The sequence below is a fragment of the Miscanthus floridulus genome, chromosome 5 (assembly GCF_019320115.1).
Source record: "Miscanthus floridulus cultivar M001 chromosome 5, ASM1932011v1, whole genome shotgun sequence".
Taxonomy (NCBI): Eukaryota; Viridiplantae; Streptophyta; class Magnoliopsida; order Poales; family Poaceae; genus Miscanthus; species Miscanthus floridulus.
The window spans coordinates 77,247,101-77,273,202 of NC_089584.1; the positions used below are offsets into that span (position 1 = coordinate 77,247,101).

The 26,102-nt window shown below is 47.0% G+C and overlaps 2 protein-coding genes, 1 long non-coding RNA gene and 1 pseudogene across 6 annotated transcripts; 2 read left to right on the plus strand and 2 right to left on the minus strand.

Moving 5' to 3' along the window:
- Positions 1-4,602: 4,602 nt before the first annotated feature.
- Positions 4,603-7,313, minus strand: LOC136452388 (pentatricopeptide repeat-containing protein At3g54980, mitochondrial-like; annotated as a pseudogene).
- Positions 7,314-9,227: 1,914 nt separating this feature from the next.
- Positions 9,228-13,208, minus strand: LOC136452389 (tRNA (cytosine(38)-C(5))-methyltransferase 2-like). 4 transcript variants are annotated; one of them, XM_066453001.1, is made up of 12 exons: positions 13,036-13,208; positions 12,828-12,938; positions 12,155-12,248; positions 11,959-12,077; positions 11,752-11,874; positions 11,303-11,465; positions 11,095-11,187; positions 10,846-10,940; positions 10,669-10,749; positions 10,531-10,595; positions 10,176-10,345; positions 9,228-9,675 (listed from the first exon to the last, which is right to left on the minus strand). In XM_066453001.1, the coding sequence occupies exons 1-11, from the start codon at positions 13,090-13,092 to the stop codon at positions 10,270-10,272; spliced, it is 1,077 nt and encodes a 358-aa protein (XP_066309098.1). In that variant the 5' UTR covers positions 13,093-13,208; the 3' UTR covers positions 9,228-9,675; positions 10,176-10,269. The 4 variants fall into 4 exon arrangements, with proteins under 4 accessions (XP_066309098.1, XP_066309101.1, XP_066309099.1 ...); XM_066453002.1 differs by lacking the exon at positions 9,228-9,675 and adding an exon at positions 9,700-9,853; XM_066453004.1 differs by lacking the exons at positions 9,228-9,675; positions 10,531-10,595 and adding an exon at positions 9,695-9,853.
- A 353-nt stretch (positions 13,209-13,561) lies between these two features.
- Positions 13,562-16,837, plus strand: LOC136452391 (uncharacterized). The gene is made up of 5 exons (XR_010758815.1): positions 13,562-14,363; positions 15,286-15,374; positions 15,665-15,837; positions 15,916-16,306; positions 16,408-16,837. It is a non-coding gene; the product is annotated as an uncharacterized lncRNA (long non-coding RNA).
- Positions 16,838-19,077: 2,240 nt separating this feature from the next.
- Positions 19,078-23,201, plus strand: LOC136452392 (putative cytochrome c oxidase subunit 5b-like). The gene is made up of 6 exons (XM_066453005.1): positions 19,078-19,343; positions 19,432-19,511; positions 19,616-19,666; positions 22,400-22,466; positions 22,586-22,665; positions 22,783-23,201. The coding sequence occupies exons 1-6, from the start codon at positions 19,187-19,189 to the stop codon at positions 22,846-22,848; spliced, it is 501 nt and encodes a 166-aa protein (XP_066309102.1). The 5' UTR covers positions 19,078-19,186; the 3' UTR covers positions 22,849-23,201.
- Positions 23,202-26,102: the final 2,901 nt, after the last annotated feature.

Below are 26,102 nucleotides of genomic sequence, written 5' to 3' on the forward strand. Positions count from 1 at the left end.
CGTGCTGCCAAGATCATCACCCTGATCTAAACAGCATGGAGCAACTTGATAGCACATCGATGAGGCATAGCAAGATCCAACCATTGAGGGAGTCCCCAGTGTAGCTAGCGACGTCCGAGCACTGAGGAGTCCCTAGCGTAGCTGGCGATGTCCGAGCACCGAGGAGTCCCTAGCGTAGCTGGTGATGTCCGAGCACCGAGTTGTCCCCGACGTAGCTGGTGATGTTCGAGCACCAAAGTAGTCCCTGGCGTAGCTAGCGATGTCCGAGCACCAAAGTAGTCCCCGACGTAGCTGGCGATGTCCGAGCACCGAGGAGTCCCCAGCGTAGCTGGCGATGTCTGAGCACCGAGGAGTTCCCAGCATAGCTAGCGATGTTCGAGCACCGAGGAGTTCCTGACGTAGCTGGCGATGTTCGAGCAACGAGGAGTCTCCGGCGTAGCTGGCGATGTGCGAGCACCAAGGAGTCCCTGGCATAGCTAGCGATGTTCGAGCACTGAGGAGTCCCCAGTGTAGCTGGCGATGTCCGAGTGCCGAGGAGTCCCTAGCGTAGCTAGCGATGTCCGTAAGGTGAAGTGGGGTGAAGTGTGCCCACTTAGTCCCCAGGCACAAAGAATCTGAGCGCCAAGGAGTAACCGACGTAGCTAGCGATGTTCGAGCACCGAGGAGTCCCCGGCATATCTAGCGATGTCCGAGCACCGAGGAGCCCCTGGCGTAGCTGGCGATGAAGCACGAGCGACGAATAGTCTGGTCAACTGGTCGGCGGTGAAGTGAGCATTGAGTAGAAGCGACCGGCGAATAGTCTGATCAATTGGTCGACGACGAAGTCCATGAACCTAGCGGTCCAACTAGTTGATCGGTGGAGAAGTCCGAGCACCAGGTGGTCTGATTACTAGACGATGATCCTGCAATACAAATATGTAGAACGGGTAGTACATGATGTAAAAATATATGAACTCCGGAGAAAAATCAACAATGGCGATGAAATAGCATATGTAGCTCGGCGATCAGTTGGTGTGAAGATGTATTTATATTTAATATAAACCGTCCGAACAGTTAGTGTGTAACTAAGTCTCCAACCCTAGCTAGCCTGTTAACCATAACGCGGAGCACGGAGCCCGTGTGCGTGTAGGAAGAACAAAGCGTCGCTAAGGAGCCACTGCCGACCACCCATAACACAGAGGGCAGACGCTCATGCACGTGTAGGGAGGAGCCGGAGACAGGGCCGTCTCTGGGGACATCCGAGCGTCAACATGACTGTTCGGGGGTTTAGAAAATCGGTTGGAGAGCAAACATGGAGAAAAAAGCTAGAAGAAACATTATGGCGATATACGAAGATTGGAGAATATTTAGAAAAATATTAAAGCGTGACTTAGCTTTAGACAAAATGTCTAGTCAGCGACGTATGGCATTATCTGGTCGACGACGCGGGCAGCTCGCTTAGCGGCTCGCTTGACGGCTAGAACGAAGTTGATCTCATGTTAGAGTAGGATAGACGTAGTTGGAGCTTGGCAGTGTCAATCCGCGTACGAAGACATGCGTCGTGGTTGTTGAAGGATGTTGACGCGATCCACCGAGTTGCCATGAAGGATGTTGATCTTGAGTTACGCCATCTGGTTCACCAGGGATCAGCGCGCACGAGCCCCTACCTGGCACGCCAACAGTCCTCCTCTAAAGACCATGGGGTAGAGTTGCATCACGTCAGGGGCATGTCCCCCTGCCATCCGCCTTCTTGTGGGTGGGAGAACTACCCATCCATGGTGCCCAGATGGCGATGAGGTGCCTCCCGGTCGGCCGGTGGTGGATGCCTAGTGGACCAGACATCGCCTGCATCAGTAGGCCGGAGGAAAGAAGGGGATCTTAAGCCAGGCGCGAGGGATATCCCCCATGGCCCCTGGCTTGCAGTAGATCCGTGCAGGATCTATCAAGCCAGGACCCCGAGATCTGTTCCCAGAAGCCCTAGCGGAGGGGGTGGTGCTAGGGGCTTGTTGCCTGTTGGCGTGGCCCTATGGAGTGGACAAAGCTCGTCGTAGCAATCGACGACATAGGCTAGGCTCCCAAAGTTGAGGACCTGGCCCGGAGCGAAGATGCCAACCATGACGGAGAACTCGCCGGGGAAGCGAACGCCGCCGTTTGGGGTGATACCGCTTGCTCTAGAGACGAGGCGGGTGGCTCCAGCCACCGTAGAGCCAGAATCGCACTTGATGCTACCCCCTACCTAGTGCGCCAGCTGTCGTGGGGTCAGAACCGCGGCAAGCATGTTGTTCGAGTCGGTGTCAGAGTATGAGTCTTTGGTGGCTTGGTTGGACTCAAGAACACAAGAATCACAGAGAGGACACAATGGTTTATCCTGGTTCGGGCCAATCAGTGCCCAACGTGCAGCAGCTGATGATCCTTATACTCAAAAGCAGCCAAAATCGGAGGGTTACAATAGGGTTGTAGAGAGATTTGGTAGGAGGTTAGCTCAGTGCTAATCCTAAGGTTGCCTCGCTGCCGGTGGTGCCTCCCCTCATCAGAGAGGAGGAAGACGATGGGATCTAGTGGAGCTCTCGGTGCCCCTCCATGGGTTTCCTTGCTCTCGGTGCTGAGTGGAGGCCAAGGAATGGAATGGAGTCGAATGATCTGTCTGCTCCCCCTAGGTCCGACCTTATCCCTTATATAACGAGATAGGTCGGGTACATGGCGGTTTGGGGGAACTAGTCTACGATCTACATGCGCTAGTCTAGGAGGGCCTTGTAGCGACGCGTTGTGGACCGTGGTGGTGTTGTGGAGCCAAAGAAGCCTTGGACATCGTTCGGCTGCTCTGTTCTGACACTCTATGTGTCAGACTGTGTCGGCTTGGACCGGCCTCCCCCAGGTGGACCTTCTGAAGTCTTCTTGGTGGTGAGGAAGGTCGGCTCCAGGGGCTGACACGAGGGACCGGGAGCATCCGAGCCCCTAGAGACCACTGGGAAGCTTTGTCTTCTTGTGTCTTGCCCAATGCGTGACCTTGTCGGAAAAGTGGCTGGCGATGCCGTGCCCAAGGGGCAGTGCCGGGAGCCCCCGAGCCTCGGTATCTCGGGGCTTGTCTTCTTGCGCCTGGACCTTGGTTGGCGTCGTTGGAGGGTCAGGAGCCAAGGGCCAGGCCAAAGTGTCGTTGTAGATCAGGAGCCTAGGGGCTCGGGCAAGCCCCCGAGCCCCAAGCGAAGGTCACAGCGGAGTCAGGCTCGATCGGGTTTCTTCTCAGAGGATGCGCGTGAGCGTACCTGATGGGTATAGCTCCTGAGCCCCCGGGCGATCCTAGAGGGGTCGGTCGGGGGGTCTTCCTCATTCAGGAACCATTGAACCCGAGGCTTAACATACCCATATGTTAGAATCTCATCAGCGGGCATCACAACTACCTCGGTGCAAAGGTCATGGTAAATCAATCTTTCCCGAGACGGTTGAAATGCCCGCCTCGGTAAATCAAATAAAAAAAGAAAAACCAGTGGACAAGCCCGCCGAGCCCATCCACGCGCCGCTGCCGCCATCGCTCGTCGGAGCTGGATCCAGCCTCCCCGTCGCCAGACACGCCGTGGCCGGATCAGGACCTGTCATTGCCGGAGAAGGACCGATCACTTCCTCACGCATTCCACCGCCGGGTGCCTCTCCCGCTGGACGCCGTCGGAGGAGGGCGTGCTGAGGAGGGCGCTTCCTCACGCGAGAAGTCGCTGGCCGCCACCTCTTCTAGCCGAAAGTTGCAGGCCGCCACCTCCTCAGGCCGGATCTCGCCGAGCGCCTCGCCTACTCCTGCGCCCGTGCCGCTGCCTCGCCGTGGGAGGAGCTCGGGAGAGGAGCCGGGGAGGGGCTGAGAGAGAGAGAGGGAGGGAGGGACGCCGCCGTGCTCAAGTTTTGCGTGGTCAGAGAGAGAGAGGGGGTGAGAACGAGAGAAACCCTAGAGTGTTGTATATATATAATACTTGAGTGCTCTATCGGGCTAAACTGGGCCTTGGTTGCGATTTCGGCCTGTTAACGGAGGCCCTCCAGTTTCCTAAAAAAACTAGGGTGTCACGACTAATCAGACTACTTGTAAATAGTGGCTGTAATTTTAAATATATATGACGTTTAGGATAAGCCAATCATTTCAAAAATGAACTAGTAATTAGCTTGTCCTAAACATCATATATATTTACAAAGGGAGGGAGCATCAGACAATGCAACAAACAATATCACATACACATGTCAAATATACTTATATGTAAAGGTCGTGGATACCAGAAGTATTTACAACATTTGATAGAGTAAAAATTGAACATTCAGGTCAGATCCAACAAAAAACACATAACTAGATGTTAGAATTCATAGTATGTGCATGTTACACAAAATTATCAACCAAGGACTGGAGCTTAAGATTTTATTAAAAAAAACTTTTTTCCAAAAGGACAGCAAAAGCTTTACTACAACTAGGAGAAAATAAAACACAAAGTACCAGCCCAATTATTTGAGTGGAAACCAGGCCCAAAAAGCACACAACTAGGAAAGTTTGATTAAAAAAAAAAACTCTACAAGAAAAAATATACTAGAAAGGAAAATTACAACTGACAAAGACAAAGTAATGTATGGGATGGGATCGAATGGAATGGATAATATCATAAAGGAGCAACAGTGATGTAGAAGTCAAATAGTAAAAACATCAGATTGGTTAGCATTCATGTCCCACTTGCCTTTGCTTCTATCTGACAATGTTAAAAGTTCACTTCATTTACAGTGCAAGTTTCCTAAATTTCAATCTGCTGAAATCGCAGGTTAAGGTTCTTCATACTTAAATGGCAGAATTTGAAACAGGATTTTCAGCATTTGCAAGACTTGCTTCCAAAAGTTTCAAGCTAACTGGTACTCCCTCCGGTCAGAAATACATGATGTTTCCGACTGGAGGCTTGAACAAGCAGCAAGCAATCCTGGCTATTGGAACATCAACTATTACTGGTCGGAGGGAGTATATTATATGTAGTATCATCAGGCACGACTCCACTGCTGAGCATCTTATCATGCAATTGGAATGCCTCTTGCAGCTTACCATCACAGATGTGTGCATTTATCAGCATGTTATAAGTAACAGTATTTGGACACACATCTAACCTTCATATCGTCCAATAACCTCTTAGCACCATCAATGTCTCCACTTCGGCAAAGACTGTGGGTTAGCGCTGTGAAAGTTTTATCATCAGGAATATTGTGATTGGCCAACATCTCTGAGTACAGTTCCAAAGCAAAGGCCACATTGCCAACTTTTGAGAACCCATCAATTAAGGTTGTATAGATTTCTGTATCAGCAACAATTCTTTGTTTGATCATGCTATAATAGAACTTCGAAGCTTCTGCCATCATTTTCAAATTCTTGTACCCTGTAACAAAACTATTGTAGACAGTGACATCTGGTGTTAAACCATCTTTTAACAGAAGAACCAAAAAATGGAGTGCATGAGACATATCCCCCTGTTTGCAAAACATATTTATGAAAGCATTGTATGCAGCAATGTCAGGTTGAATGCCATTGCGCCTCATGTAAATGAGCAGCTTCACTGCGAGATCACAGAAGTTGGTCCTACAGTAACCATCTATAAAACTGGTATATGTTACTATATTGGGGGTTATACCTTTCTCACACATCTGCCGATACATAGCCAATGCAGAGCCCATCATACCAGATTTCACAAATCCATTAATGATACTATTGTATGTCATTGTGGTTGGAACAAAACCTTCGCTTAAAAATCTCTTCAATATTTCATCAACTTCACAAACATGATCGGCCATGCAAAGTCCATTTATTAGAATGTTATATGTATACTCACCGCAAGAAACTCCATTCTGATGCATTTCATTAAGAAGGGCATAGGCCTTGTCAAAAGCTTTCTTCTTGATGTACCCTTTCATCAGAGTTGTGTAAGTGACCTCATTTGGTGGGTATCCTTTACCAGGCATCTCAGAGTATAACTTGAGTGCTTCATCCATGCACCCCTTCTCACAGTACCCCAGCAGCAGGCTGTGGTATGTCGCAATAGAAGGTTTGACTCCTGCTTCCTTCATCTTATCCCATAAGTTGACTGCCTCGTGGAGTTTGCAATGCTTACTGAGCCAATGAATTAGACAACCGTATGTGAAGACATCCGGTACCCCAGTATCAACCACAAGATCAAACAAGGCAATGGCATCCTTCCACTGTTTGTCTCTTAGGAGGCCTTTGATCACCAAATTGAACTCATATGTGCTCGGCAACAATCCCTGCTCTATCATCTGGTGGCATAGCTTATATGCCTCATCTGTCATCCCCTCTGCATCACAACCTTTGATCAGGACCCATATGTCACATTGGTCGGTGTCACACCATCCCTGACAGCCTCATCAAACAAATCTAATGCTTTCCCAATTTCTCCATGCAAGCAACATCCGTGCATCAACGTCGTCGCGAGAATCACATCCATCTTCTTCCCCGTGGCCAGCAGCATCTGATCCTTCAGCCGCAATGCCTCATCCATCCTCCCCACCTTCACAAGCACACCCAGCACAGAATTGTACATAAAATCCCGTGGCTTGAGCCCTGCCTCCATCATCTTCCCCAGCACCTGGACTGCTCGGTCTGCATCGCGTAGCTTGCACAAACCTGTGATTGTGATGGCATAAACGCGCTCGTCGGGCTTGACCCCGGCACCGGCCATTTCATCGAACAGCCTGACGGCGTCACCGTGCATCCCTCCCCCGACGCAGGCCCGCATCACGACGTCGTACATCTTAGCATCCGCGTAGTACCCCCTGCACCGCATCTCGTCGAACAGCGTGAGCGCATCCGCAGCCGACGCGCCCCGTGCCGTGGCGACGAGCAGGTCGGTGCGAGACTTGGCGTCCGGGACAACACCCCTCGTGACCATGCGAGAGTATGCGGCCGCGGCGGCCGCGCGGTTGCGGGCGGCGCGGGAGAGGCAGGTGAGGACGTGGCTGAGGAGCGTGACCGCGGCCGGCGAGCCAGCGTCCGCGGCGGAGAGGACGGCGTCGACGAGCTCGTTCGGCGGGAGGCGCGTATCCAGTGCAGCGGCACGGAGCAGATGGAAAGCGTGCGGGCCGTCGGGCGATGAGGCGAGTGCGCGGAGGGAGGAAGCGAGGTCATCGGCGACGCCATGGCCACGGGCAGCGGATGGTCTGGCGAATTGGGTGGAGACGAGCTGGGCGGCGCTCTGCGGCGGCGGGGCCGGAGAGGAAGGTGCCGCGGTGGAGGTGGCGGCGGCGGCGGCGGTGTTAAGGCTGCGCCGTGGGAACAGTGAGGAGGCGGCTGCGAGGAGCCGTGGTGGGCGCATGGTGGCGCCGAAGGGGTTCCGTTCAGTTCAGGGTTCTCAGAATCCTGATGGAATAGCGGTTGCATTTCTTCATTCTGGTTCAGTTTCATCAGAACCCAACACTTTTTTACAAATTGCTAAAAAAAATGAACTTTTTAGAAAGGGGCTCTTGCATTTTTACCCTGTTTTGTATCGAAATTGTGATTTTATCTCTGTTTTTTTTGACTTTTTGAATTTGTCCCTGCGTTTTCAAAACGAAGCACTGCTTTGCCCCTATTCCGTCATCCTCCCCTAACGGTGTTAACATTTGTACAAAATGACAGAAATGCCCATATGATTTTACCCCCGTTTGTTATGTCTATTTGTGATTTTACCCCAGATTTGGAATTAGACATTTATATTGTAATGTTGACAAAAATGATTACATTTGGTCAAATATATTTGGCACAACTTGCAATTATTTCGATTCTGATTTAATATTGAAAAAAATATTCAAAATTTTGGCAGCACATTAGCAATATTGTATAATCTTTAACAAGGAGGAGTTCACTGGAACATAGGCGCCATCAACTCAACACAAACTAGTTTTCGAAAAAGAAACACAAATCCATAACACGCAGCACTGTCGTATCCATGCAAGCATGCGGATTCGTCTCGAAATAGTCCAACGCGGACCGCATGTAGGCGTCCGTCACAACCCCCGTGGCACCGCGCACCAACCGCACAGCGCGCGGTAGAGAGCCAGAGACGACGGCAGCTCCCCCGTGGGGCACGCGACGCTGGTCAGCATGATAGCGTTGGGCGTTGGCAAAGTACCCCGCAGGGAGCGGAACCGCGGTCGCCCATCCACCGCGAACAGCAGCTTGCTCCGCCGCGACGAGCATATCCCTAGCGCCCACTCCACACCTAGCCGGCCAGTGCCTCGAACGTGGTGCACGCACGGCCCTCCAGCGCCTTGACGTGCGTGATGGACGCGAGTGTGAACCGGAACAAGCGGTGCTGGGTCCAGGGAGTCCGAGTCGTCCTCGTCCCCGTCCCCGTCGTCATCGTCATCGGTGATCTTGGTGAACTCGTGGTGCGGGAAGAACGAGACTGCGGCGTGCGCCCCTGAGCCGGACCCGGACGAGACCCGCGGCGGGGCGCCCGCCTGAGACCCGCAGCCGGGCACCGCCGCCGCCCGGTGCGCGCACGACGAAAGACCGCAGCCGCCCCCTGCGCCCCGGAACAGCAGCCGCACTGCGCAGGAGGCCCGAGGCTAGGAGGCGCCGCTGCACCGCGCGCCCTACCTCTGGTGCAGAAGCCGCCGCCGAGGTCGGCTGCGACCCCGCGCCAGATGCGCCCGTGCCCGATGCAACCTAGGTCGGATGAGGAAGATCCTAGAGATAAGGATAAGGGCAAGTGTGGTCATTTCGCATTTCCTTTTTAGATTTGGAATTTTTTTAAATCATTTATTCCCTGCCCATCTAAGGACATCCAAAGTAGGGGCAAATGGATCGTTCATTTCAAAATAGCAAGGGTAAAATCATAAAATTGAAAAAGCAGAGATAAAATCACAATTGGAGCACTTGATAGGTTCAAGATCATAATTTTTCCTAAAATGGTGATCCCTAATAATGCATGCTGACTTAATGCCCAAAACTATGTCAGTCTCAGAAACTTCAGCAGAAGTAAATATATTTGTTCCATTAAGTCAATCTCTGTGTGAGTTTCATGTCACTAAGACCCCGTGTGTTGAAAACAGTGTAAATAAAATTTATTATCATGAAACTCATTTCATCCATAAAAGTTGTCATCTCTCTCTTAATCAATCCCACGAAACTTTCGTCATATCTATCTTCATCGATACTATGTAAGATCTAACTTATTTAATGCCCAAACTGTTGTTATACCCCATCGAACTGGCCTTAACCATTGGTTGCAAGTACTCCCTCTCTCCGGAAACAAAATACAATTCAAGCATAATACTAAGTCAAAGAATCTTGAGTTTGACAATGTTTATGATATAGATTCTTCCTTGAGTATATTTTTATACTTGCTGTACACATTTTATATCATAAATATTGTCAAACTTTAAATAATTTAAGAATAGAACTAAAATTGCATCGCAGGAAGTAGGTTCCAAGTTCCTTAAAGCTCAGATCGACGATTATTACAACAGCCTCATCCAGGCACGCATCAATGGGTCAAATGTCACAATTCCAAAATTCATTCACCATGACAATATAGGCATGTGGGTCACATGTCACAATTCCAAAATTCATTCGCCATGACAATATAGGCATGTGATGGAGGGAAGTATGCACAGAAACAGCTTCTCAATTGAATGGTACACTTTTGTTGATACATACACGATGTCCTCACCAAATGGCCAAACCGTAGTTCCCAAAACCTACAAAGTGCGTTGCAATGTGAGAATCATCTTTCGAAAGAGTGCTACCATACCAAAGCAATAAGGTTCAAAAAGTGAACTAGAGACCAACACATGTAAACCCACGGAGAAGTGCAGAAGAACATATCGTACTTAGGCCATGTTTGGTTCCTACAGCCTACAGGACCTCATAAAATTCCTGTAACATCGAATGTTTAGACACATGTATGGAGTATGAAATATAGACTAATTACGAAACTAATTACACAACTTGCGACTAATTTGCAAGATGAATCTTTTAAGCCTAATTATTCCATGATTTGACAACGTGGTGCTACATTAAACATGTGCTAATGACAGATTAATTAGGCTTAAAAATTTCGTCTCGGAAATTAGCCTCCATCTATGTAATTGATTTTGTAATTAATCTATATTTAATGCTCCTTATTAGTATCTAAACATTCGATGTGACATGAATTTTAGGAGCGACTAAAGAACCAAACACCCCCTTAAATACCAACCTTGCTTAAATCAAGTATGGAAAAGTTTCGGCAGATTGCGGCCAGTGTTTGTGCCAGGTTAATGTCACCAAGGCTGACTGGACTTCTCTATGCCTCAGGCCTCAGCAAAGAGATAATGCAGCAAAGGACCCACAACTGCTATACTCAGACTATTACCCAGCATAGCATACCTGCAACAAGAGGATTTCAAAACCTATATGACAACCTGTAATTATAAACACTATTTAGATAGCGACCCATTATTTCTTACAAAACAAATAGATTTATCTCTCATGCTTCTTATATGTACTGCAATTCAAATGCTCTTGTAGTTTACTGAAGCAACTCAGAAGTGTATAATGGAACCTAAACTCACTGTTGCCTAAGGCTTATGCAATCTGGGAAGTTGAAACTTGAAGGGAAGGAATGGAAATTGGCGACCTGAAAAATTATATAAACAACATCAAGAGCCAGAGGAAGGATTTAAACATCTGAAGTGTAAACAGGCAGCTACCTCTTGAGGGGTGAAGAATCGTAGGCCCAACTCCTTCAGGGAAGAAATTTGAAGCTTCTCTTCAGGAACCCATTTGAGGTTCTAGTATTTGAAGTAAGATTATCATTAGGCAAAATCAGACACCATATAAATGTGAAATCTAGACAAAATGAGAAGAGTGATCATAATGAATCTTACTTCAGATGTAGCCAACAAGGAGCCTGTCCCCTTCACATAACGATAGTAGCTTTTAGTGAAGCAACAGCACCGCTTAGATTCAGGGTATACAATATCTTGCAAGTAGTCAAGGAGTCAACACAATACCAAAATCAAAGATTACTAGAAGTTAATAAAAATAATAAATGTAACATACCAAACAAATCACATTAATAAACGATAAAAAACTGATAAAGAAGGTAACTCAATACAAGAAAGAATCAAGGATACCCATAGCATTCCCCCACCGCTCAATCAAGTTTACTGGGACCATGTAATCTTGCAAAATTGACTCATTTCGAGTGCCTCCATCAGCCTCCTTGACTACATAAGATACAGTGTCATTACAACTACAAATCAGCTTCTTCAAATAAAATCATGTAAATTTAACAACGATAGACCTTACTGTAAAGGCTGGCAAGTGAGCCTTCCTACTTACCAAGAAAATCTTTTATCGGCTTACAAACTGGCTCCAGCTCTTCTTCAGTTTGGTGATCACTACCCTGTGATGTACTGTTCAGTGTCAAGCTTAGGCACATAGGTGTCTGGAGCAACTTATTGTTGACCGATGCATTTCGAAACCGCATAGGTTCTCGTTTCGCCTGTTGATAAAAAATCAGCTGCAGTTACATAATTGATCCATACAATCCAGTGGATTTATCACTTATCAGAAAATGCCCCACACAGACACACTTTCTCATTTCTGATGAGTGTCTTTTTCAACACAAAAAGAAAAGCAACATATTTTATCATAGGCAACAGATTCCCTGGAGACCTGGACATCCCTCAGGTAATAGTCAACTAAGAAGTGATGAGCAAATAAAAATGAAAATAAGGGCTGTGAAATGCCATGACAGTATAACATGTCAAACACTAAAAAGTTCTTACCAAACAAAAGTAGCGAGGTCTAGAATATGGGACACCAAACTGTAAGGGGCTTAGGATGAATTCTTGTGTGTTAAAATTGAGACTTGAAAGGACCTCCAGCAACTGATCATGTGTATCAGACACCTGGCATAAATGAACAAGATATATCCACTGTTGAGGAGTTCGAGTATTAAAACAAAAAAAAATCCAAATAAAGTTTATACCAACCTCGAATCCAACTACGTTTTCTACAAATAACATTTGTGGAAGATAGCTCATGTCTTGCATGAGGTTGAGAATCTTGATGAATGAAAATGCACGAGCGTCAGCTGAATGCTTCTGAAGTCCTACACAATGGTTGATCCATGAACCAAAACTGAAAAAGAGAATATAGCGCTAGAATATATATTACTGAGATGGAAACCTTGCCGTGTGTATGGCTGGCATGGAGGAGAAAGAAGCCATGCATGTGCCTTGTATTTGTCTAAGTCACTAGCAGTGAGCGTTTGAATGTTCCCCTGTAGTACAAGAATGATGCATAAACATACAGTAAATAAAACTATAACAGCATAGTTCAGTTCATTCTTCACAAGTCAAACTAAAATATAAAAACCAATGTATAGGTAGAATGATAATATCCTTCTGATGGTGAGGTACATGACCCAGGTGCATAACTCTACACAAATGAGAAATACAAGTGACCATTGCCCCCTCCATTCCCTTGATCCCTTCAACTGCAAAGTTAATGAAACTCGCCCTAATTTGTCAACTATGGGCAAGCAATGAAGAAGGCATCCTTAATTACAGTCGAGTTAGCAATAGATACTTTCTAATAAAATTGTAAAATGCAAATACACGAACAACATTATGGCTGCAGTACCAAGAAAACAGGGCTAAAAAGTGTCGTGTTATCTGAACATCAGGCAGCATAGCCAAGATTCTGACTGAATCTTCAGGTGATCATCACAACTGCAAGTTTTTGCCTTGCGCCTAGGCTCACACTAAATCGGTTGCACTAGACACATATACTAACACATTCTATCTCGGTTTCAGGACTACGAAAGAGCGCAAGATTTTGGGGTCAAAGCGGAGCGCACCTGGTAGGGGCGGTGGCCGAAGTTGTGCTCATAGACGTCATTGGCGACGTCGTTGATGTCGAAGGCTTCCACCACCTCCGCCCGCACGCCCGACGCCATCAGCGAGTACCTCTGCAAGCAAAAGGGGAAGGCGCCGAAACCCTAGCCGCCGTTAGATTAGATAGATGACGGGGTGAATGGGAGGAGAGAGCAGGGCATTCGATAATACCATGCCGCCGATGCCGCTGTAGAACTCGAGCACTCTCAATGGTGCCGGCGCCTCCATCGCCTCCGGCAGTCGCGCGGCGCGTGCTAGGCTGCTGGCTGCAGCAACTGTTTGGAACCCCGGTCCCGGTGACGTTGGCTGACAGTCAAAACTACGGTCACGGATTCACTGTGCAGTTCGCCGTTCGGTGGCATCTAACGATGCTGCTGTTTTTCCTTATATGAAACTCCATAAAGCTCCTAGCATCCGCGCGACGAGAGCGCTTCAGCTACTGTACAGTTACTGTTCATAAATCGGACGCATCCACGTGCCTCGTGCGTGTGTCCGCCTCCTTTTCCTGTCTCCCAGTCCATTCAACGCTCCGCGGGCGCCTCTGGCAAAAAAAAAAAAAAAAACCTCACGCCTCGATGCCTCCGCTTTGTCCCTCTTCCCCTCCCTCAGCACCGTACAGTTACTGTTCACAAATCGGACGCATCCACGTGCCTCGTGCGTGTGTCCGCCTCATTTTCCTGTCTCCCAGTCCATTCAACGCTCCGCGGGCGCCTCTGGCCAAAAAAAAAAAAACCTCACGCCTCGACGCCTCCGCTTTGTCCCTCTTCCCCTCCCTCAGCACCCGTCAAAAGAAAAACGCCTCACTCCTCGACGCCTCTGCTTCGTCCCCATCGGCCGCCGCGCTCCCGGATGCCGCCAGCTGCCTCTCTGTTGCCTTCCTTCCACAGATCCGCTTCACCTCCTCCTGTTCCCCCGCCGGGTGCCTGGCGGCCTTCTCGGAAGGAGGAGGGATCGGCTGAGGGAGGCAGAGGTGATGGGGGGCGACGTGGCGGCCGGTGCCGGCTCTCGCGCCACGTAGGCCGCGCCTGCTACGGAGGCCGTCGTCGTCCCGTCGCCGCTATTTCAAGCCGCGGTCGCTCGCCTCGGCCCCAGGATCTCGTGGGCTCGTGGCGGCGTGGCCGGTCGCCTCCCACGCCTCGGTCTCAGCCTCGCCTGCTGTGACTCCGCCGCAGCCCGTCTCCCGGGCGCTCCCAGCTCCCGGAGTCTCGCCTCCATACGCGCACGGCACAGCCCTACACCGGTGGCCACGGCGTCGTGGTCTTATGTTCTTCGGTTGGGTGTGCGAGCCGTGCCCGTGGCCGTACACGTGCGCACAGCGGATCGGCAGCGCGAGCAGCGCCGGGGTGTGCGTGCCGGCCCAGCGAGCGGCGCGGCCTGCAGTCTTATACGCGCGCACGACGGATAGGCTCCAGTGCGCGTATACACCGCCGACGCTGTAGACTACACCATGACGTGACCTGGGCTCATCCGCGATGATGAAACTGGAGGCGGGTACAGTGGTGAGTGTTTTTTCTCTCTCCTCTCTTGTGGTTGTTTGCTTTTGCTCATAGCTGAAGGCATGTACATGTACTACTGGGATTATGATTCTGGAACACTGATTTGATAATTGATCACAATTTGTACAAGTCAGCATTTGAAACAAGGAAGTGAGCATTTTGATTTATGGTTGGCATGATTTAGATAACAATTACAGCAATTTCTTCTGGTTTTTAGTTTTTTTAGTTTCGTTACAATCATATATGCTTTACTATGCTGAATTGATCTATTATGAAATTCCTGCTCCTCTTTTTCCAATGCGTTTCAATTCTGCTTTAGTAGCAATTGTTTAAACTAGATTCAAAGCTGCAAAACATTTTTGTTGCCATGGTGTATAGGAAGTAAATAGAATATGACACTTTTATCTAATGCATACTTCAGTTTTGGTTGTTATGGATTTAATCTTAAATGAGCAGTAAAGGTTTGCAGTGTGAACATCATACCTGAATTTCTCATGCTGTTAGTTACGACTTCACAATTTTCTCTATCTATTACATATGCACAGACCTTTCACGCTCATTGGTTCCTTTCAGGGCCATGCTATAAATTTTTCTACATTTTATTTGTATTTAATGCAAGGCATGATGTTTTCTTTTGTGATCTTTAGTATTCAAAACCATTAAATCTAGCTTGATTATAAGCTTTCTCAATGTGATGAGTCATGACTGATATAAAGTGTCATATATTATGCATGTGTTGGTCACCAGGTTTGCCATATGCTATGCTGAACCTGTATTTTCTTGGCCATTCATAATGATCAGCAATAGCTAGCAATGGCCTGCACCGTACCTGACATTTGCATAAATTATTTTATATGATTTGTTATGTCAAACCTAAAAAATGTGTTTCTTTCTTTAACTGAGATAGTTTGTTTCTTATGCCAAGATCCTATCACAACTGCCACAGCCGCAGACCAGCCAATGCTCCCGCAGCTCGCTTCACTACATCACCTGTAACCGGGACTCCCAGATCTGGTCAGTACACCAATTGCATCTCTTTCTTTGAGCGACCAATCAGTATGCTTCTTAGACCTTTTAAATGCTGGGGTTGGGACAACCTAATGTGGTTAGGTGAGCAGATTGCAGGTTATTTCATATAATTCTTCCGTTCATCGCCTTGAATCATGCCTGATCTAGCCATTTGCCTGATTTGGCCAATACAAATAGATTTGACACCGCTCACGCTGCTTCATGCTATGCACGGAACTGAACCATGTACAAAATTCATCATATCCATTTTTTTTCACCGGTCTTCGGACCTGCAGGGGGTGCGATCGAGCGGGGATTAGGTCCAATAAAATTGATGCCTTCTGTTTCACGTCACTCCTGCCTTGGCCTGCTTTGTGCTTCAGTCCATATATCATTGTTTCCAGTGTACCTGTCCTAAAATGATCTGGCAAATCCCTGTCTACATAAGAATGCAGTTCGCAGATTGAAGGTACGCCAATAGAGACCGGCTGTTTTGCTTGGGGTATACGTTTGTGGTGCTAATTCTTCTCTAACATTTTTTTTGAAGCGTACAAGTTAAGGAACGATCTTACAGCTGGGAGGTACACATTTTGCAAACTGATCAAACCGCAGTATATATATATATATTTTTTAAAAAACTCACAAGATCTTAAGTGAGTTAGATGAGTAGAAAGTGGGACAGAAACTGAAAGTGAATTTAACTGGGATATAATTTTCCTTCTACAATTTGTGAAAATATGAACAGATACATTGATTTATTCATCTTTGCTGAAAAGTGTCATGTGAGGTTCTAACATGAATCCATTGTCCTGCACTCCTGCTACTCATCATAAGCTGAAATAACTAACTACTGACAAAGTTCTCTTAAGATATTTTTTTTGTTTAGGCAATAAATATACTCGGTACAGAATAAGCAGATAGTTAATCTCCTCCAATAGGTGATACATTCATTTATTCTTATTTGCTAAAATGTTTCATGTAACAGTTTTTAGCCCTATTGATATTGATAGTTGCTCTGCTCTTATCATGAACCCTACAGGTACCGAAATTATTGTCAAAGATCTTGAGCTGCTCATCTGAACTCTGTATGACCATGAATGTTTGGTTGTTTAAAAAATCTGCATGTTCTCAAGTGTACCTGAATTTGCCGATGGAAAAAAGAATGTTGCAGAGAGAACATTGGGACAACAACAAAGAAATGCAATAGTTTCTGCACTAGCTAACTAATTAATTCTAACATGAGGTTCCAATAAGCAGCATGAGCAGTTGTACTTTTGTAGGGCCTGTTCGGCAGGACTGAAAAATACTGTTTCGGCTGATTATTGTGAGAGAAAAATACTGTTATGGCAGAACGTGAATAGTGATTTTGTAAGGTGGCTGGCCAGCCGGCAATCAGCCAGCCAGCCAGCCGAACACGGCCGTATACGTGTTTGGATTGTTTGTGTGACAATAATATGATGCTACCTCATTTACAACTATTTTCCCTTCCTCTAAGAGCCTGTACATTTGTGTGGCAATATCTGACTTATAACTAATGCAATTTTTTTGTATCAATAACTAATGTAATTTTGAGTTAATATAAAACAGCACTTCACTCTGTTGTTCATATGTAAGTTAATAAAATACTATAGCCAACATTTTACTATATCTAAACCGCATAGGCCACCAGCTCACCCTATACAGGCGCGGCGAAGCGCGCCTACCTGCCTAGTTTATTTTATTTACTTTCGTTTCCTTGGCGATCCGGACCTCCAGCCTTATTGTTTCGTGCTAAACGACCATGGTGGCGGATTTGGTGTGAGAGAAAAATAATATTCCAGCTTATAATTTACGATCGTACACGAGCAAGCGAACATGCTGCTTATTAGCACCAGAAGTGTGGAACATGGCAGGTTTTCAAAAAAAAAAAAATTTAAGGTTTTCGAAACGTGAAGCATAGCCACATTCCTCGTTTCGAGGATGTTGTTCCAAGAACGTCCAGTTTCTAATTTGGAAATATTTACGTTTTCACTTTATAAAATAATACCTCAAATTTATGTTTTTGTTCCATGTTCCCGACCCTGTGTGAGAACATGGCTCCTAATATCCGGGCTAGAACACCGCTGCACCATTGCTCTGAAAACAATCTGCCCTACGCGTTGATGAGTGATGATTTGGTGAAGTGATTAGGGTGTGATTGGTTTGTGTATTAGTCTAGCCTGGCTCTGATTAGAGTCTAATCATGCCCTTACTGTTTTTTTATCAAATGCCCTTACTGGTTAGTGTGCGATATAACCGACCAAAATCCCATACAAAGGCTTATGACAACAATATTGTTGTGAAGTCTTTTCACTCGCTTAAACTTTTGGGTTCATTTAGTTGGTGCATGAAATCTAACATGGTATCAGAGTCAAAAGTCTCGAGTTTAAGTCCTGATAGAGGCATATTTTAAGTCATCCTCTCCCTTCTTTATTTTCATGTTTGCGGCTTGTTCTGGCTGCACGTGCGTGCTGAGTGTTGTGAAGTATTAGTGAATTACCCATATCTTTCCAATCGCTTAAGCTTTTGGGTTTTATTTGGCTGGTGCATGAAATCTAACAAATATGAGACCCGGTACCATTCACATATGGGATTTCTTTCCCAAACACAAGTTGTTTAAGCTTAGATTTTGATAAGGTAGATGATGGTATTTCTCTTTTATGACTTAAGCATGGGCTTTTTATTTTGATCTGATTACACAAAATTGCAACGATGACACAGTAAATTTCTCCCACACGTGCCATCTCATACGCATACGTTTCTTTACCTGGTGCAAGTGGTAGAGTGTTACCGTATTTGATCTAAAGGTCCTGCATTCAAGATAAGCCCACCTCACGCGCGCGTCTCCTCGCCACACTCCCCCTTCCGGCCTGGCGGCCTCCTCACGGCCGGGCCGGCTCACGCGCACTCGCCCAGACCCGATCCCCTCCGTCCATCGAACCCTTTGCACGAACCCCGATGCGCATCACAACCACCCACCCAGTCACCCACTCCCCGGCCCGCCGCCTGAACAGCCACTTCCCGTCTTCCCCTGCCCGGCTGCCATTATAAAAGATCGTAATCCCTTGTGTGCCCCTGAAAAAATTCAGCGGTCTTCAGCGCCACTACTCCAACTTTTTCGTGTCATCCATGCCACTTCCGTCAGTTTGGGCTCTAACGCCGTCAAACTGCAGGTGTGAAAAGACGAAAATGCCCTTAAGTTCAAATATGTTATTAATTTTTTTTGAGCATCTTAACGACTTCAAATGAAAAAACTCAAAACTAGAAAGTTGTAGATCTCGTCGAGATCTATAATTTTCATATAATTTTTTTTTCATTTAATTTCACAAAAAAATATGATTTGATATGATTAATATATCTTAGAAAAATTATATTATTTTTTTTTGCAAAATTAAATGAAAAAAAATTTATATGAAAATTATAGATCTCGACGAGATCTACAACTTTCTAGTTTTGAGTTTTTTCATTTGAAGTCGTTGAGATGCTCAAAAAAAATTAATAACATATTTGAACTTAAGGGCATTTTCGTCTTTTCACACCTGCAGTTTGACGGCGTTAGAGCCCAAACTGACGGAAGTGGCATGGATGACACGAAAAAGTTAGAGTAGTGGCGCTGAAAGCCGCTGAATTTTTTCAGGCACACAAGAGATTACGATCTTTTATAATGGCACGCAGGGAAAAGTCTCTTATTATTTCCTCTCCGCCGTCTCCGTCCCCGGGTCAAATCGAACCGAGCCCATCCATCTCCATTTCCGCCGCCGCCGCCGCCGAGCGAGATCCCCACCCGCTCATCCACCACCATGTGGCGCCGCCTCCACACCCTGGCCCCCGCCTTGCGCAGGGCTACCGCCGCCGCCGCTGCCGGGGCCCCCGCGGCGCCCGCCTCCTCTGCAGCCCGCGCCGCGCCGCTCTCCTCGGCGGCCGCCGCCTTCCGCCGCACCAGCCCGCTCCTCTCAGGTAAGGATCTCGTACCACTGGATCTCGATTCCCTGGCGGCGTCCTGCGCTGATCGAAGTGGCGGTGGCCGCGTGGGTGTGTGCTGCAGAGGACAAGCCGGCGAGGGTGGAGGACGTCATGCCCATCGCCACGGGGCTCGAGCGGGAGGAGCTGGAGGCCGAGCTCCAGGTGAGATGGTCTGCTCCTTGTTCGAGAGGGGGGAGCTGGAATGCACGTCCGATTTGGGTCTGGGAAATGGCTTCTGATTCCTCGATCTGGACTGGGTTTTGCAGGGGAAGAAGCGGTTTGACATGGATCCCCCGGTCGGCCCCTTCGGTACCAAGGTTAGTTGGCCCTCGTAGATTTGACCGTTGTTTCTGATGTTCCTGGATCGGATTATACACCGAGGCTTTCTATGTTTATTATGATAATTAGGGTTCTTCATTTGTTGGTATTGTAATGAAATGTCTGATATTTATAGTTCTGATAATAATTGATAATATCTGGGTTATTGGGTAAACTACTCGCGAGTGGTCAGATTTGCATTGTGCTGCAAACTATGCATTGTTATTAGGGAAAATGCACTATGTCTGGACGTCTTGGTGCCTCGTCTATCAGTATCCATGCTTTGTTGTCTTACTACTATGCTTGAATAATGAACATCAATCCTGTTTATCATATCATACATTGTTCTGAAAATTTGGCATCATGTGTCTGGCTGATGTTTTTTAAATCTTTTGCATATTGTCTCTACCATGCCATGTTTTCTGCTGAATGTTGTTACTACTGTTTCGCGCAATTATTCAAACCATTCACATTTCCCTAGCTAATTTTATGACTAGAGCTGTGAGGCTTTGAGCCTGCTTGGCTGCTTCTCAGCAAGTTGCTTTCCACATGCTAGACATACTGTCGCTGTTTTAAAACTGGCATGCATTAGACACCATATTATTATTGTTGCAACCTGCCTAATATCTATCGGGCTAACAATACAGTTCAATTTCGAAAGTACACACAATATCTGTTTATAATTGTACCAACTGAAATCATTGATCTATATTCATACTTATGTTCCTTTTCCATTTCAACGTACTTTTGGAATAGCCATTGTGCTATGCTCTTTGCCTACTCATGCTGAGATGCTGGTGTGAAAGGGGATGATGACACATTAATAAAATTGTGAGATGCACGCCAACACATAAAACCAATTTTCCATTTATGGTTAACAAAAATGGTTTTTGAATGGCAGATGTCTATCTTGGCAGTGTTCTCGTTATTCTACTTGGTTCTAGAGAGCCGTGGGTCACACTGATAGTCTGATACAACTAATTCTTGGCTTGATAAGTACCGTATAGTCGTAAGAGTATGCTATTTGGAATGCATTCTGTTTAACAATGCTATATGGACTAAAAGCTTGATAGTTCAATGGTGCAATGGGAAAAATTTAACCATCAACACAAGTTTCAAAACCCCTCACTTTTTAAGTAACTTCGCGTCATGTTGCATATGTTTTGATATGTAACTCTGCCTTGATATCAAGTTTCTCATATTACATATATCAAATGGCCTTGTGTAACTCATGAGTCTCGACATCAAAGTTGGATTTAACTCCTTCATTTTTGTGAGCTAAGGTTGTAACCTGTCATGCCAATGTTAGCTTCATACCTGGGGTAAACACTAGCAGTCTGGTTGTGGTAGTATGAAGAACAAGAATCAATGAACCAGGGTATTAGGTTATTTCTGTAACTTGGCTTGAACTCGATTTCCCTTTTCTTTTTAGGATGATCTGTTTGTTTTTGTTATTGAGTTTTGACATATCCGTTCTATGAAAAAATGTTCATAGGCCTGGAGACATTGTTATTTTACCATTTAAGCTATCACCTTGCAGTGTTGCCATGTCTTCTCGTCTTGCTGTGTACCTCCCCTCTTCTTCTTTTTTTGTACAAATATTGGTCCACAGTTTTAGGTGTTAGTTTCTGTTGAGACAGTTAATGGGTATAATGTGCTTTGCTCTGTAAACCGAGTGTTGGATGTTAGCAGTATTTTTACGGTATTGCCAAGGCATCGCCTCGGCGATGAGGTGCCTGCAGGGAGCAAGGCGTCGACACCTAGCCTGGCTAGCCAAAAGTAGTGAGAGGTCCAAGGAGACTGGAGGCAAAACAGAAGAAAAAAACGATAGGAATCAACCAGAAAGGCCATGCTGCTGTCTCCTATCTCATCCCCACCAAAATCCGGTGCTGCTTGGGACATCTGTGGTGGCAGCGGCAGCTGATCCAGAAGGGACCATGACAGAGATCGATCTGAGGGAGCAGCAGCAAGATGGAGGGAAGGAGTGGAGGGCAGGCTGCGCATGCAAGCGAGAGCAGCACAAGGGAGGGAGATGCGTCCGCTCTGCACCTGTGTGAGGGAGGGAGATGCGGCGGTGCTGCACCTGCGTGAGAGAAGCAGAGAGCCAGGCCCAGGTGGCATGTGTGGGCATGGAAGTGTGTGTCGGTGTCCTCGTTAGACTGTGACCTGAGAAGGGACATGTACGGGAGGGCACTCGTGGGCTGGGCCAACCACTTCTCTTTTCATTTGCCCTTTTCTGATTTTTCTTTCCTCCTCCTTGCTGCTATTTTCCTATTGAGTAAAGTGTGATTCACCCCCCTAAACTAGTCGCTGAATTTGAAAGATGCCCTCAAACTTCAATACCACACGACATACGCACCTCGCCTTATGAACGAAAATTTAAGGCGTCGTTTGAATAGTTAAGGTGTGTATGTTGTCCGGTATTGAAGTTCGAGGGGGTCTTTCAAATTCAGTGAGTAGTTCAGGGGGTGAATCGGACTTTACTCTTTCCTATTTCTTAGAATGGTAAGGCGTCGCCTCACCTCACCTTGTGAATGCCTTGGTGTTGTAAGTGGGGTAGGTCTCCATGCCTTGCTTACTGCCTTAAAAACCATGGATGTAAGCATGCAGAGTTTCGCTGTTCTACCTTCTTTCTTACCTTCAGAAGTTTCGGTTTAAACCTGGAGAGTCTGCTACATTTTTTCTTGTGTACTCTGTATTCTTCATTGCTTCTTTTGGTGCTGTTCCTGCAGGAGGCACCAGCTGTCATCGAGTCCTACTATAACAAGCGGATAGTCGGTTGCCCTGGTGGTGAGGGAGGTAAGTCAGTGTTGTCCTCGCCCTTTTATTTTTCTAAAGTTAACAGCTGGTGTGGTGTGAAGCATTTGTGTAACAAATTGCTTGGTTTTTGCCTTTCTTCGCCTGCTATTTTTTTGCAGAGGATGAACATGATGTTGTATGGTTCTGGTTGAAAAAAGATGAGCCTCATGAATGTCCAGTCTGCTCGCAACACTTTGTGGTAATTTAAATCGCTAAATTGCTGTTTGCTTTACTATAAGTTATTGCTACACAAGAACACTGCTGTGCTGATGTCAGTGTTAATTAATATAATTATTTGGTTGGTTGATTTGTGCAGCTTAAGGTCATCGGTGATGGTGGAGATCCAGATGGTCATGATGATGAAGATGATGGACATCACTAAGGATGCCTTATGGTTCTGAAAATAAGAATTTGATGAGGCATATGAATCCATTATACTTCATTTTCTAGAACCAGACTGCTCCATGGCATCCTTGTTTATGAATAGACATTTGGCCATCAAGCAGGTGGTAGTTTTCACCTAGGGATTTTGTCCAAACAAAAGCTATTTGAGATTTGACCCATGCATTTCTTTAAGAGCATCATCGAATAAAAGATGACTGCATCAGATTGCTTTCTTTTGTTACCATATGGCCATCGGGTGTGATGGACATGTAATATTCAGTCATGGAACAGACCCATTTCTTTATTTAGTGTGCTGGGAAATTTGCGAAAGGCCTCCTATATCGTTGACAAGTTTGAAGCCAGAGTTTGATGATCCATCACTTTATGACTATTGTCTTAATAATTATGCTGCTCTGTGACTATGCCCATGATGCCATTTTCCCAGTGCTAATGAGTACAGCTTGTGGCATGTATGCTGTGAAGAGTTAATGGCTCCTAGTCCGGTTACAGAAGGTCCTGTCACTGGTTCTAGCTTCTTTTTTGATCCTGCAATGTTTGGTATGATGCACATGTCACCTGTGGCTGCTCTTTGCGTTACAAATCATCTGCACAAAGTGAAATGACACAGGTTGTTCTGAAACGTCTACATTCTTGATTGTGGTTGATCTTCGATTCGTGAGATGTATGGACATCTTGTCAACAGTGGGTTGGACATGGTTGATCTCTTCAACCAACTAGGCCCTGAGGTTCAGCCAAGGCAGCAGAGGTCGTACATCGTAACACCCGCCCGTAACATGAATTTTTCAGAGCTAGCCAAATGACTTCACACAGCATAGATTGGACGAACAGGACGCGGCCCTGCTATACTGGAATAAGATACCAGGGGTCCAGGGAGACATTGACTATTGAGCACAAGAGACTGTTGTTGACAGCATTCATTCAGAAAAAAAAAAAAAGAAGAAGAGGTTCTGGTCTGCATCACTTGTTCCGCGTCACCACCTGTCGTGCCAGCACGAGTTGCATAGCAAAATTCCGGTTTGGACGAATGGGAGGGCTCGCAAATACAAAAGGCACAAAAGGGAGGGTAATCTGCTTATCTTTGTTCCATTCTTCCCATGGCCTTTTCCAATCCTAGCAAAAAAGGTCTCCTTTATCATGTGTGATCTCAACGACAATGCAACATTGCAACAATGCTTTTTCCTAGCTGCTGCAGTAGCCGATTTGAGTTGCTAATTGGCCTGTCTGCTCAACTACATACTCTATGCTGCCTAGTGCCTACACTACACGCGTCGAAGTCGAATACTCCCCGGCAAATGACAGTTTTCGACTGCGCAAATTATACCGCAATATTCCCTGTTCTACGGAAAATCTCAGAAAGGCCACCCTCCAGCCAGAGCTTCATGTACGCCGGTGACGGTGAGGTGACTGGGGATGCCAGCCAAAGTGCTGTTCTGGGACCGGGACGTGTGACAAGACAAGGACGCGGGATTTGGATGCTGCCACTGCCAGCCTCAAACCTCTTGAGGGGACGTACTTGCCGGCTGCTGTTGCTGCCCGTTAACTGAAAATATGCTCTAGGTGAATGGGTGGGTGACGAAGTGGAGGAGGCGAGGCAAATGTTCCGCCCATGCTCCGCCGCTGGTGGCAGATCACCATTCACCAGCGGCGAACGAAGGTGACACCAGCGCGACACGACATCCGATCCGTCCGTCCGGGCGCAGAAATTTCGGTATGGTATGAAGGAGATCAGATTCTTTACTAGGTTTGGCGACTTCTCAAGCCTCAAATGTTTTGCTTGCAGGTCGTCCTTTATTTGCAGACAGAATTGATGGGCAGTGCTGTCTAGCTGTTCGATTGATAGATGTTCTTCCTTCCTTCTGTTCTGCCTACACCCTTTCTTTTTCAGCAGCTGCAGCTCTCTACACTGATCACTGAGCTTTCCTGTGATGTAAGGGGTATATGAAATCAACATCTTATGCTAGATAGGATACGGTATTCTCCGAGTTTTCGATAAAAAGGAAAGGAAAGCAAAAATAAGAAAAAAGGGGTGCCTGCATTATTCTCCCCTATTCCATAAGCTTCCAGCTAGTCTTGTAGTGTTTCACAATAGTGGCAAAGAGGAGCCAAAAGAAGGGCGCCAAGGACACCAAGAGGAAATTCCCGCGGCGGTGATGAATCGGATGATGGTGATGGTGACAATGCCATCCCCGTTTCATGCCGTGTTGCTTTCAGGGCATTAGTTCGTGGAGATGAGGTTTACATATGCTTCGGATGCCTCACACATACATGTATTTATTTATGAGTTAAATGCACCATAGATCTATTAACCTGTGATGATATTTCAGTTCCATCAACTTTTAAAGTGGCTTTTTGAGTCTATAAACTTTGTATGTCGTATCACTTAGGTCCATACTTCTTCACGTTGGCTTCTCATGCTGATGTTGCATGATGACTAGGCTCAATGAAGCAGCCATATAGATATGCCAATGCATTTTGTCAAATAGACTGCAGGCGCACGAGTAGGCACCGCCGCCGCTGCCACACGGGCACAAAAGCAGGCCCGCCGCGGCCCTACGGGCACGCGAGCAGGCCTGCCGTGGCCCCATGGGCGCGCGGGCGAGCCGCCATGGCGGGCGTGTGAGGAGGCGTCGTCGCCGCCGTTGTGGGCGTGGGCGAGCCGCTGCCGCGGCCACGCGGGCGCGCGAGCAGGTCCTCCTCCGCGGCGCCCACCATTGATGTTGTCGTTCCCCTCCCTGTCTTCGTCGTGCAGCCGTGGACGATAGGGGTTATGCCTGCAGTCGTGCCGGCCGCACCAGCCCTCGTGCCGCTACTAGAGCTTGTCATCCCACCGCTGCGTGGCCTTCCTCCAACTCCGCGTGTTCGTCGGCGCCGCGCTCTCGGTCTACATCCTCGCGTCGGGGGCCGCCTTCATGGTGCTCATGCAGTGCATGCTCCGCCTGCTCATGGCGCACCTGGCACACCGCGAGGGGCTCGAGCGCGGAGCCTCCGCGCTAGCCTCGCCTGGTGCCGTCATGGCCAGCGCCCTGCTCGTAGGCGCGCGGTGATCCCATGTGCATCCGATGTTCGGCGTCGAGGCAGTGGCGCTCGCCCACAAGCTGTTTGACAAAATGCATTGCCAAGAGCTGCTTCGGAAGGACATGTCAACAGACCATGTCAGCATGAGAAGCCCGCGGGGAGGGATATGAAACTAAATGATATGGTATACAAAGTTTATGGACCCAAAAAACCACT

Coding starts and splice junctions, on each gene's coding strand:
- LOC136452389 (XM_066453001.1), bottom strand. CDS start 13,092: ATGGAGGCGCCGGCACCATTGAGAGTGCTCGAGTTCTACAGCGGCATC. Junction 11,466..11,751: donor GACCTCGCTACTTTTGTTTG/GTAAGAACTTTT, acceptor TTTTATCAACAG/GCGAAACGAGAACCTATGCG. Junction 10,750..10,845: donor CCTTGTTGGCTACATCTGAA/GTAAGATTCATT, acceptor TTCAAATACTAG/AACCTCAAATGGGTTCCTGA.
- LOC136452392 (XM_066453005.1), top strand. CDS start 19,187: ATGTGGCGCCGCCTCCACACCCTGGCCCCCGCCTTGCGCAGGGCTACC. Junction 19,344..19,431: donor CACCAGCCCGCTCCTCTCAG/GTAAGGATCTCG, acceptor TGTGTGCTGCAG/AGGACAAGCCGGCGAGGGTG. Junction 22,666..22,782: donor TCTGCTCGCAACACTTTGTG/GTAATTTAAATC, acceptor TGATTTGTGCAG/CTTAAGGTCATCGGTGATGG.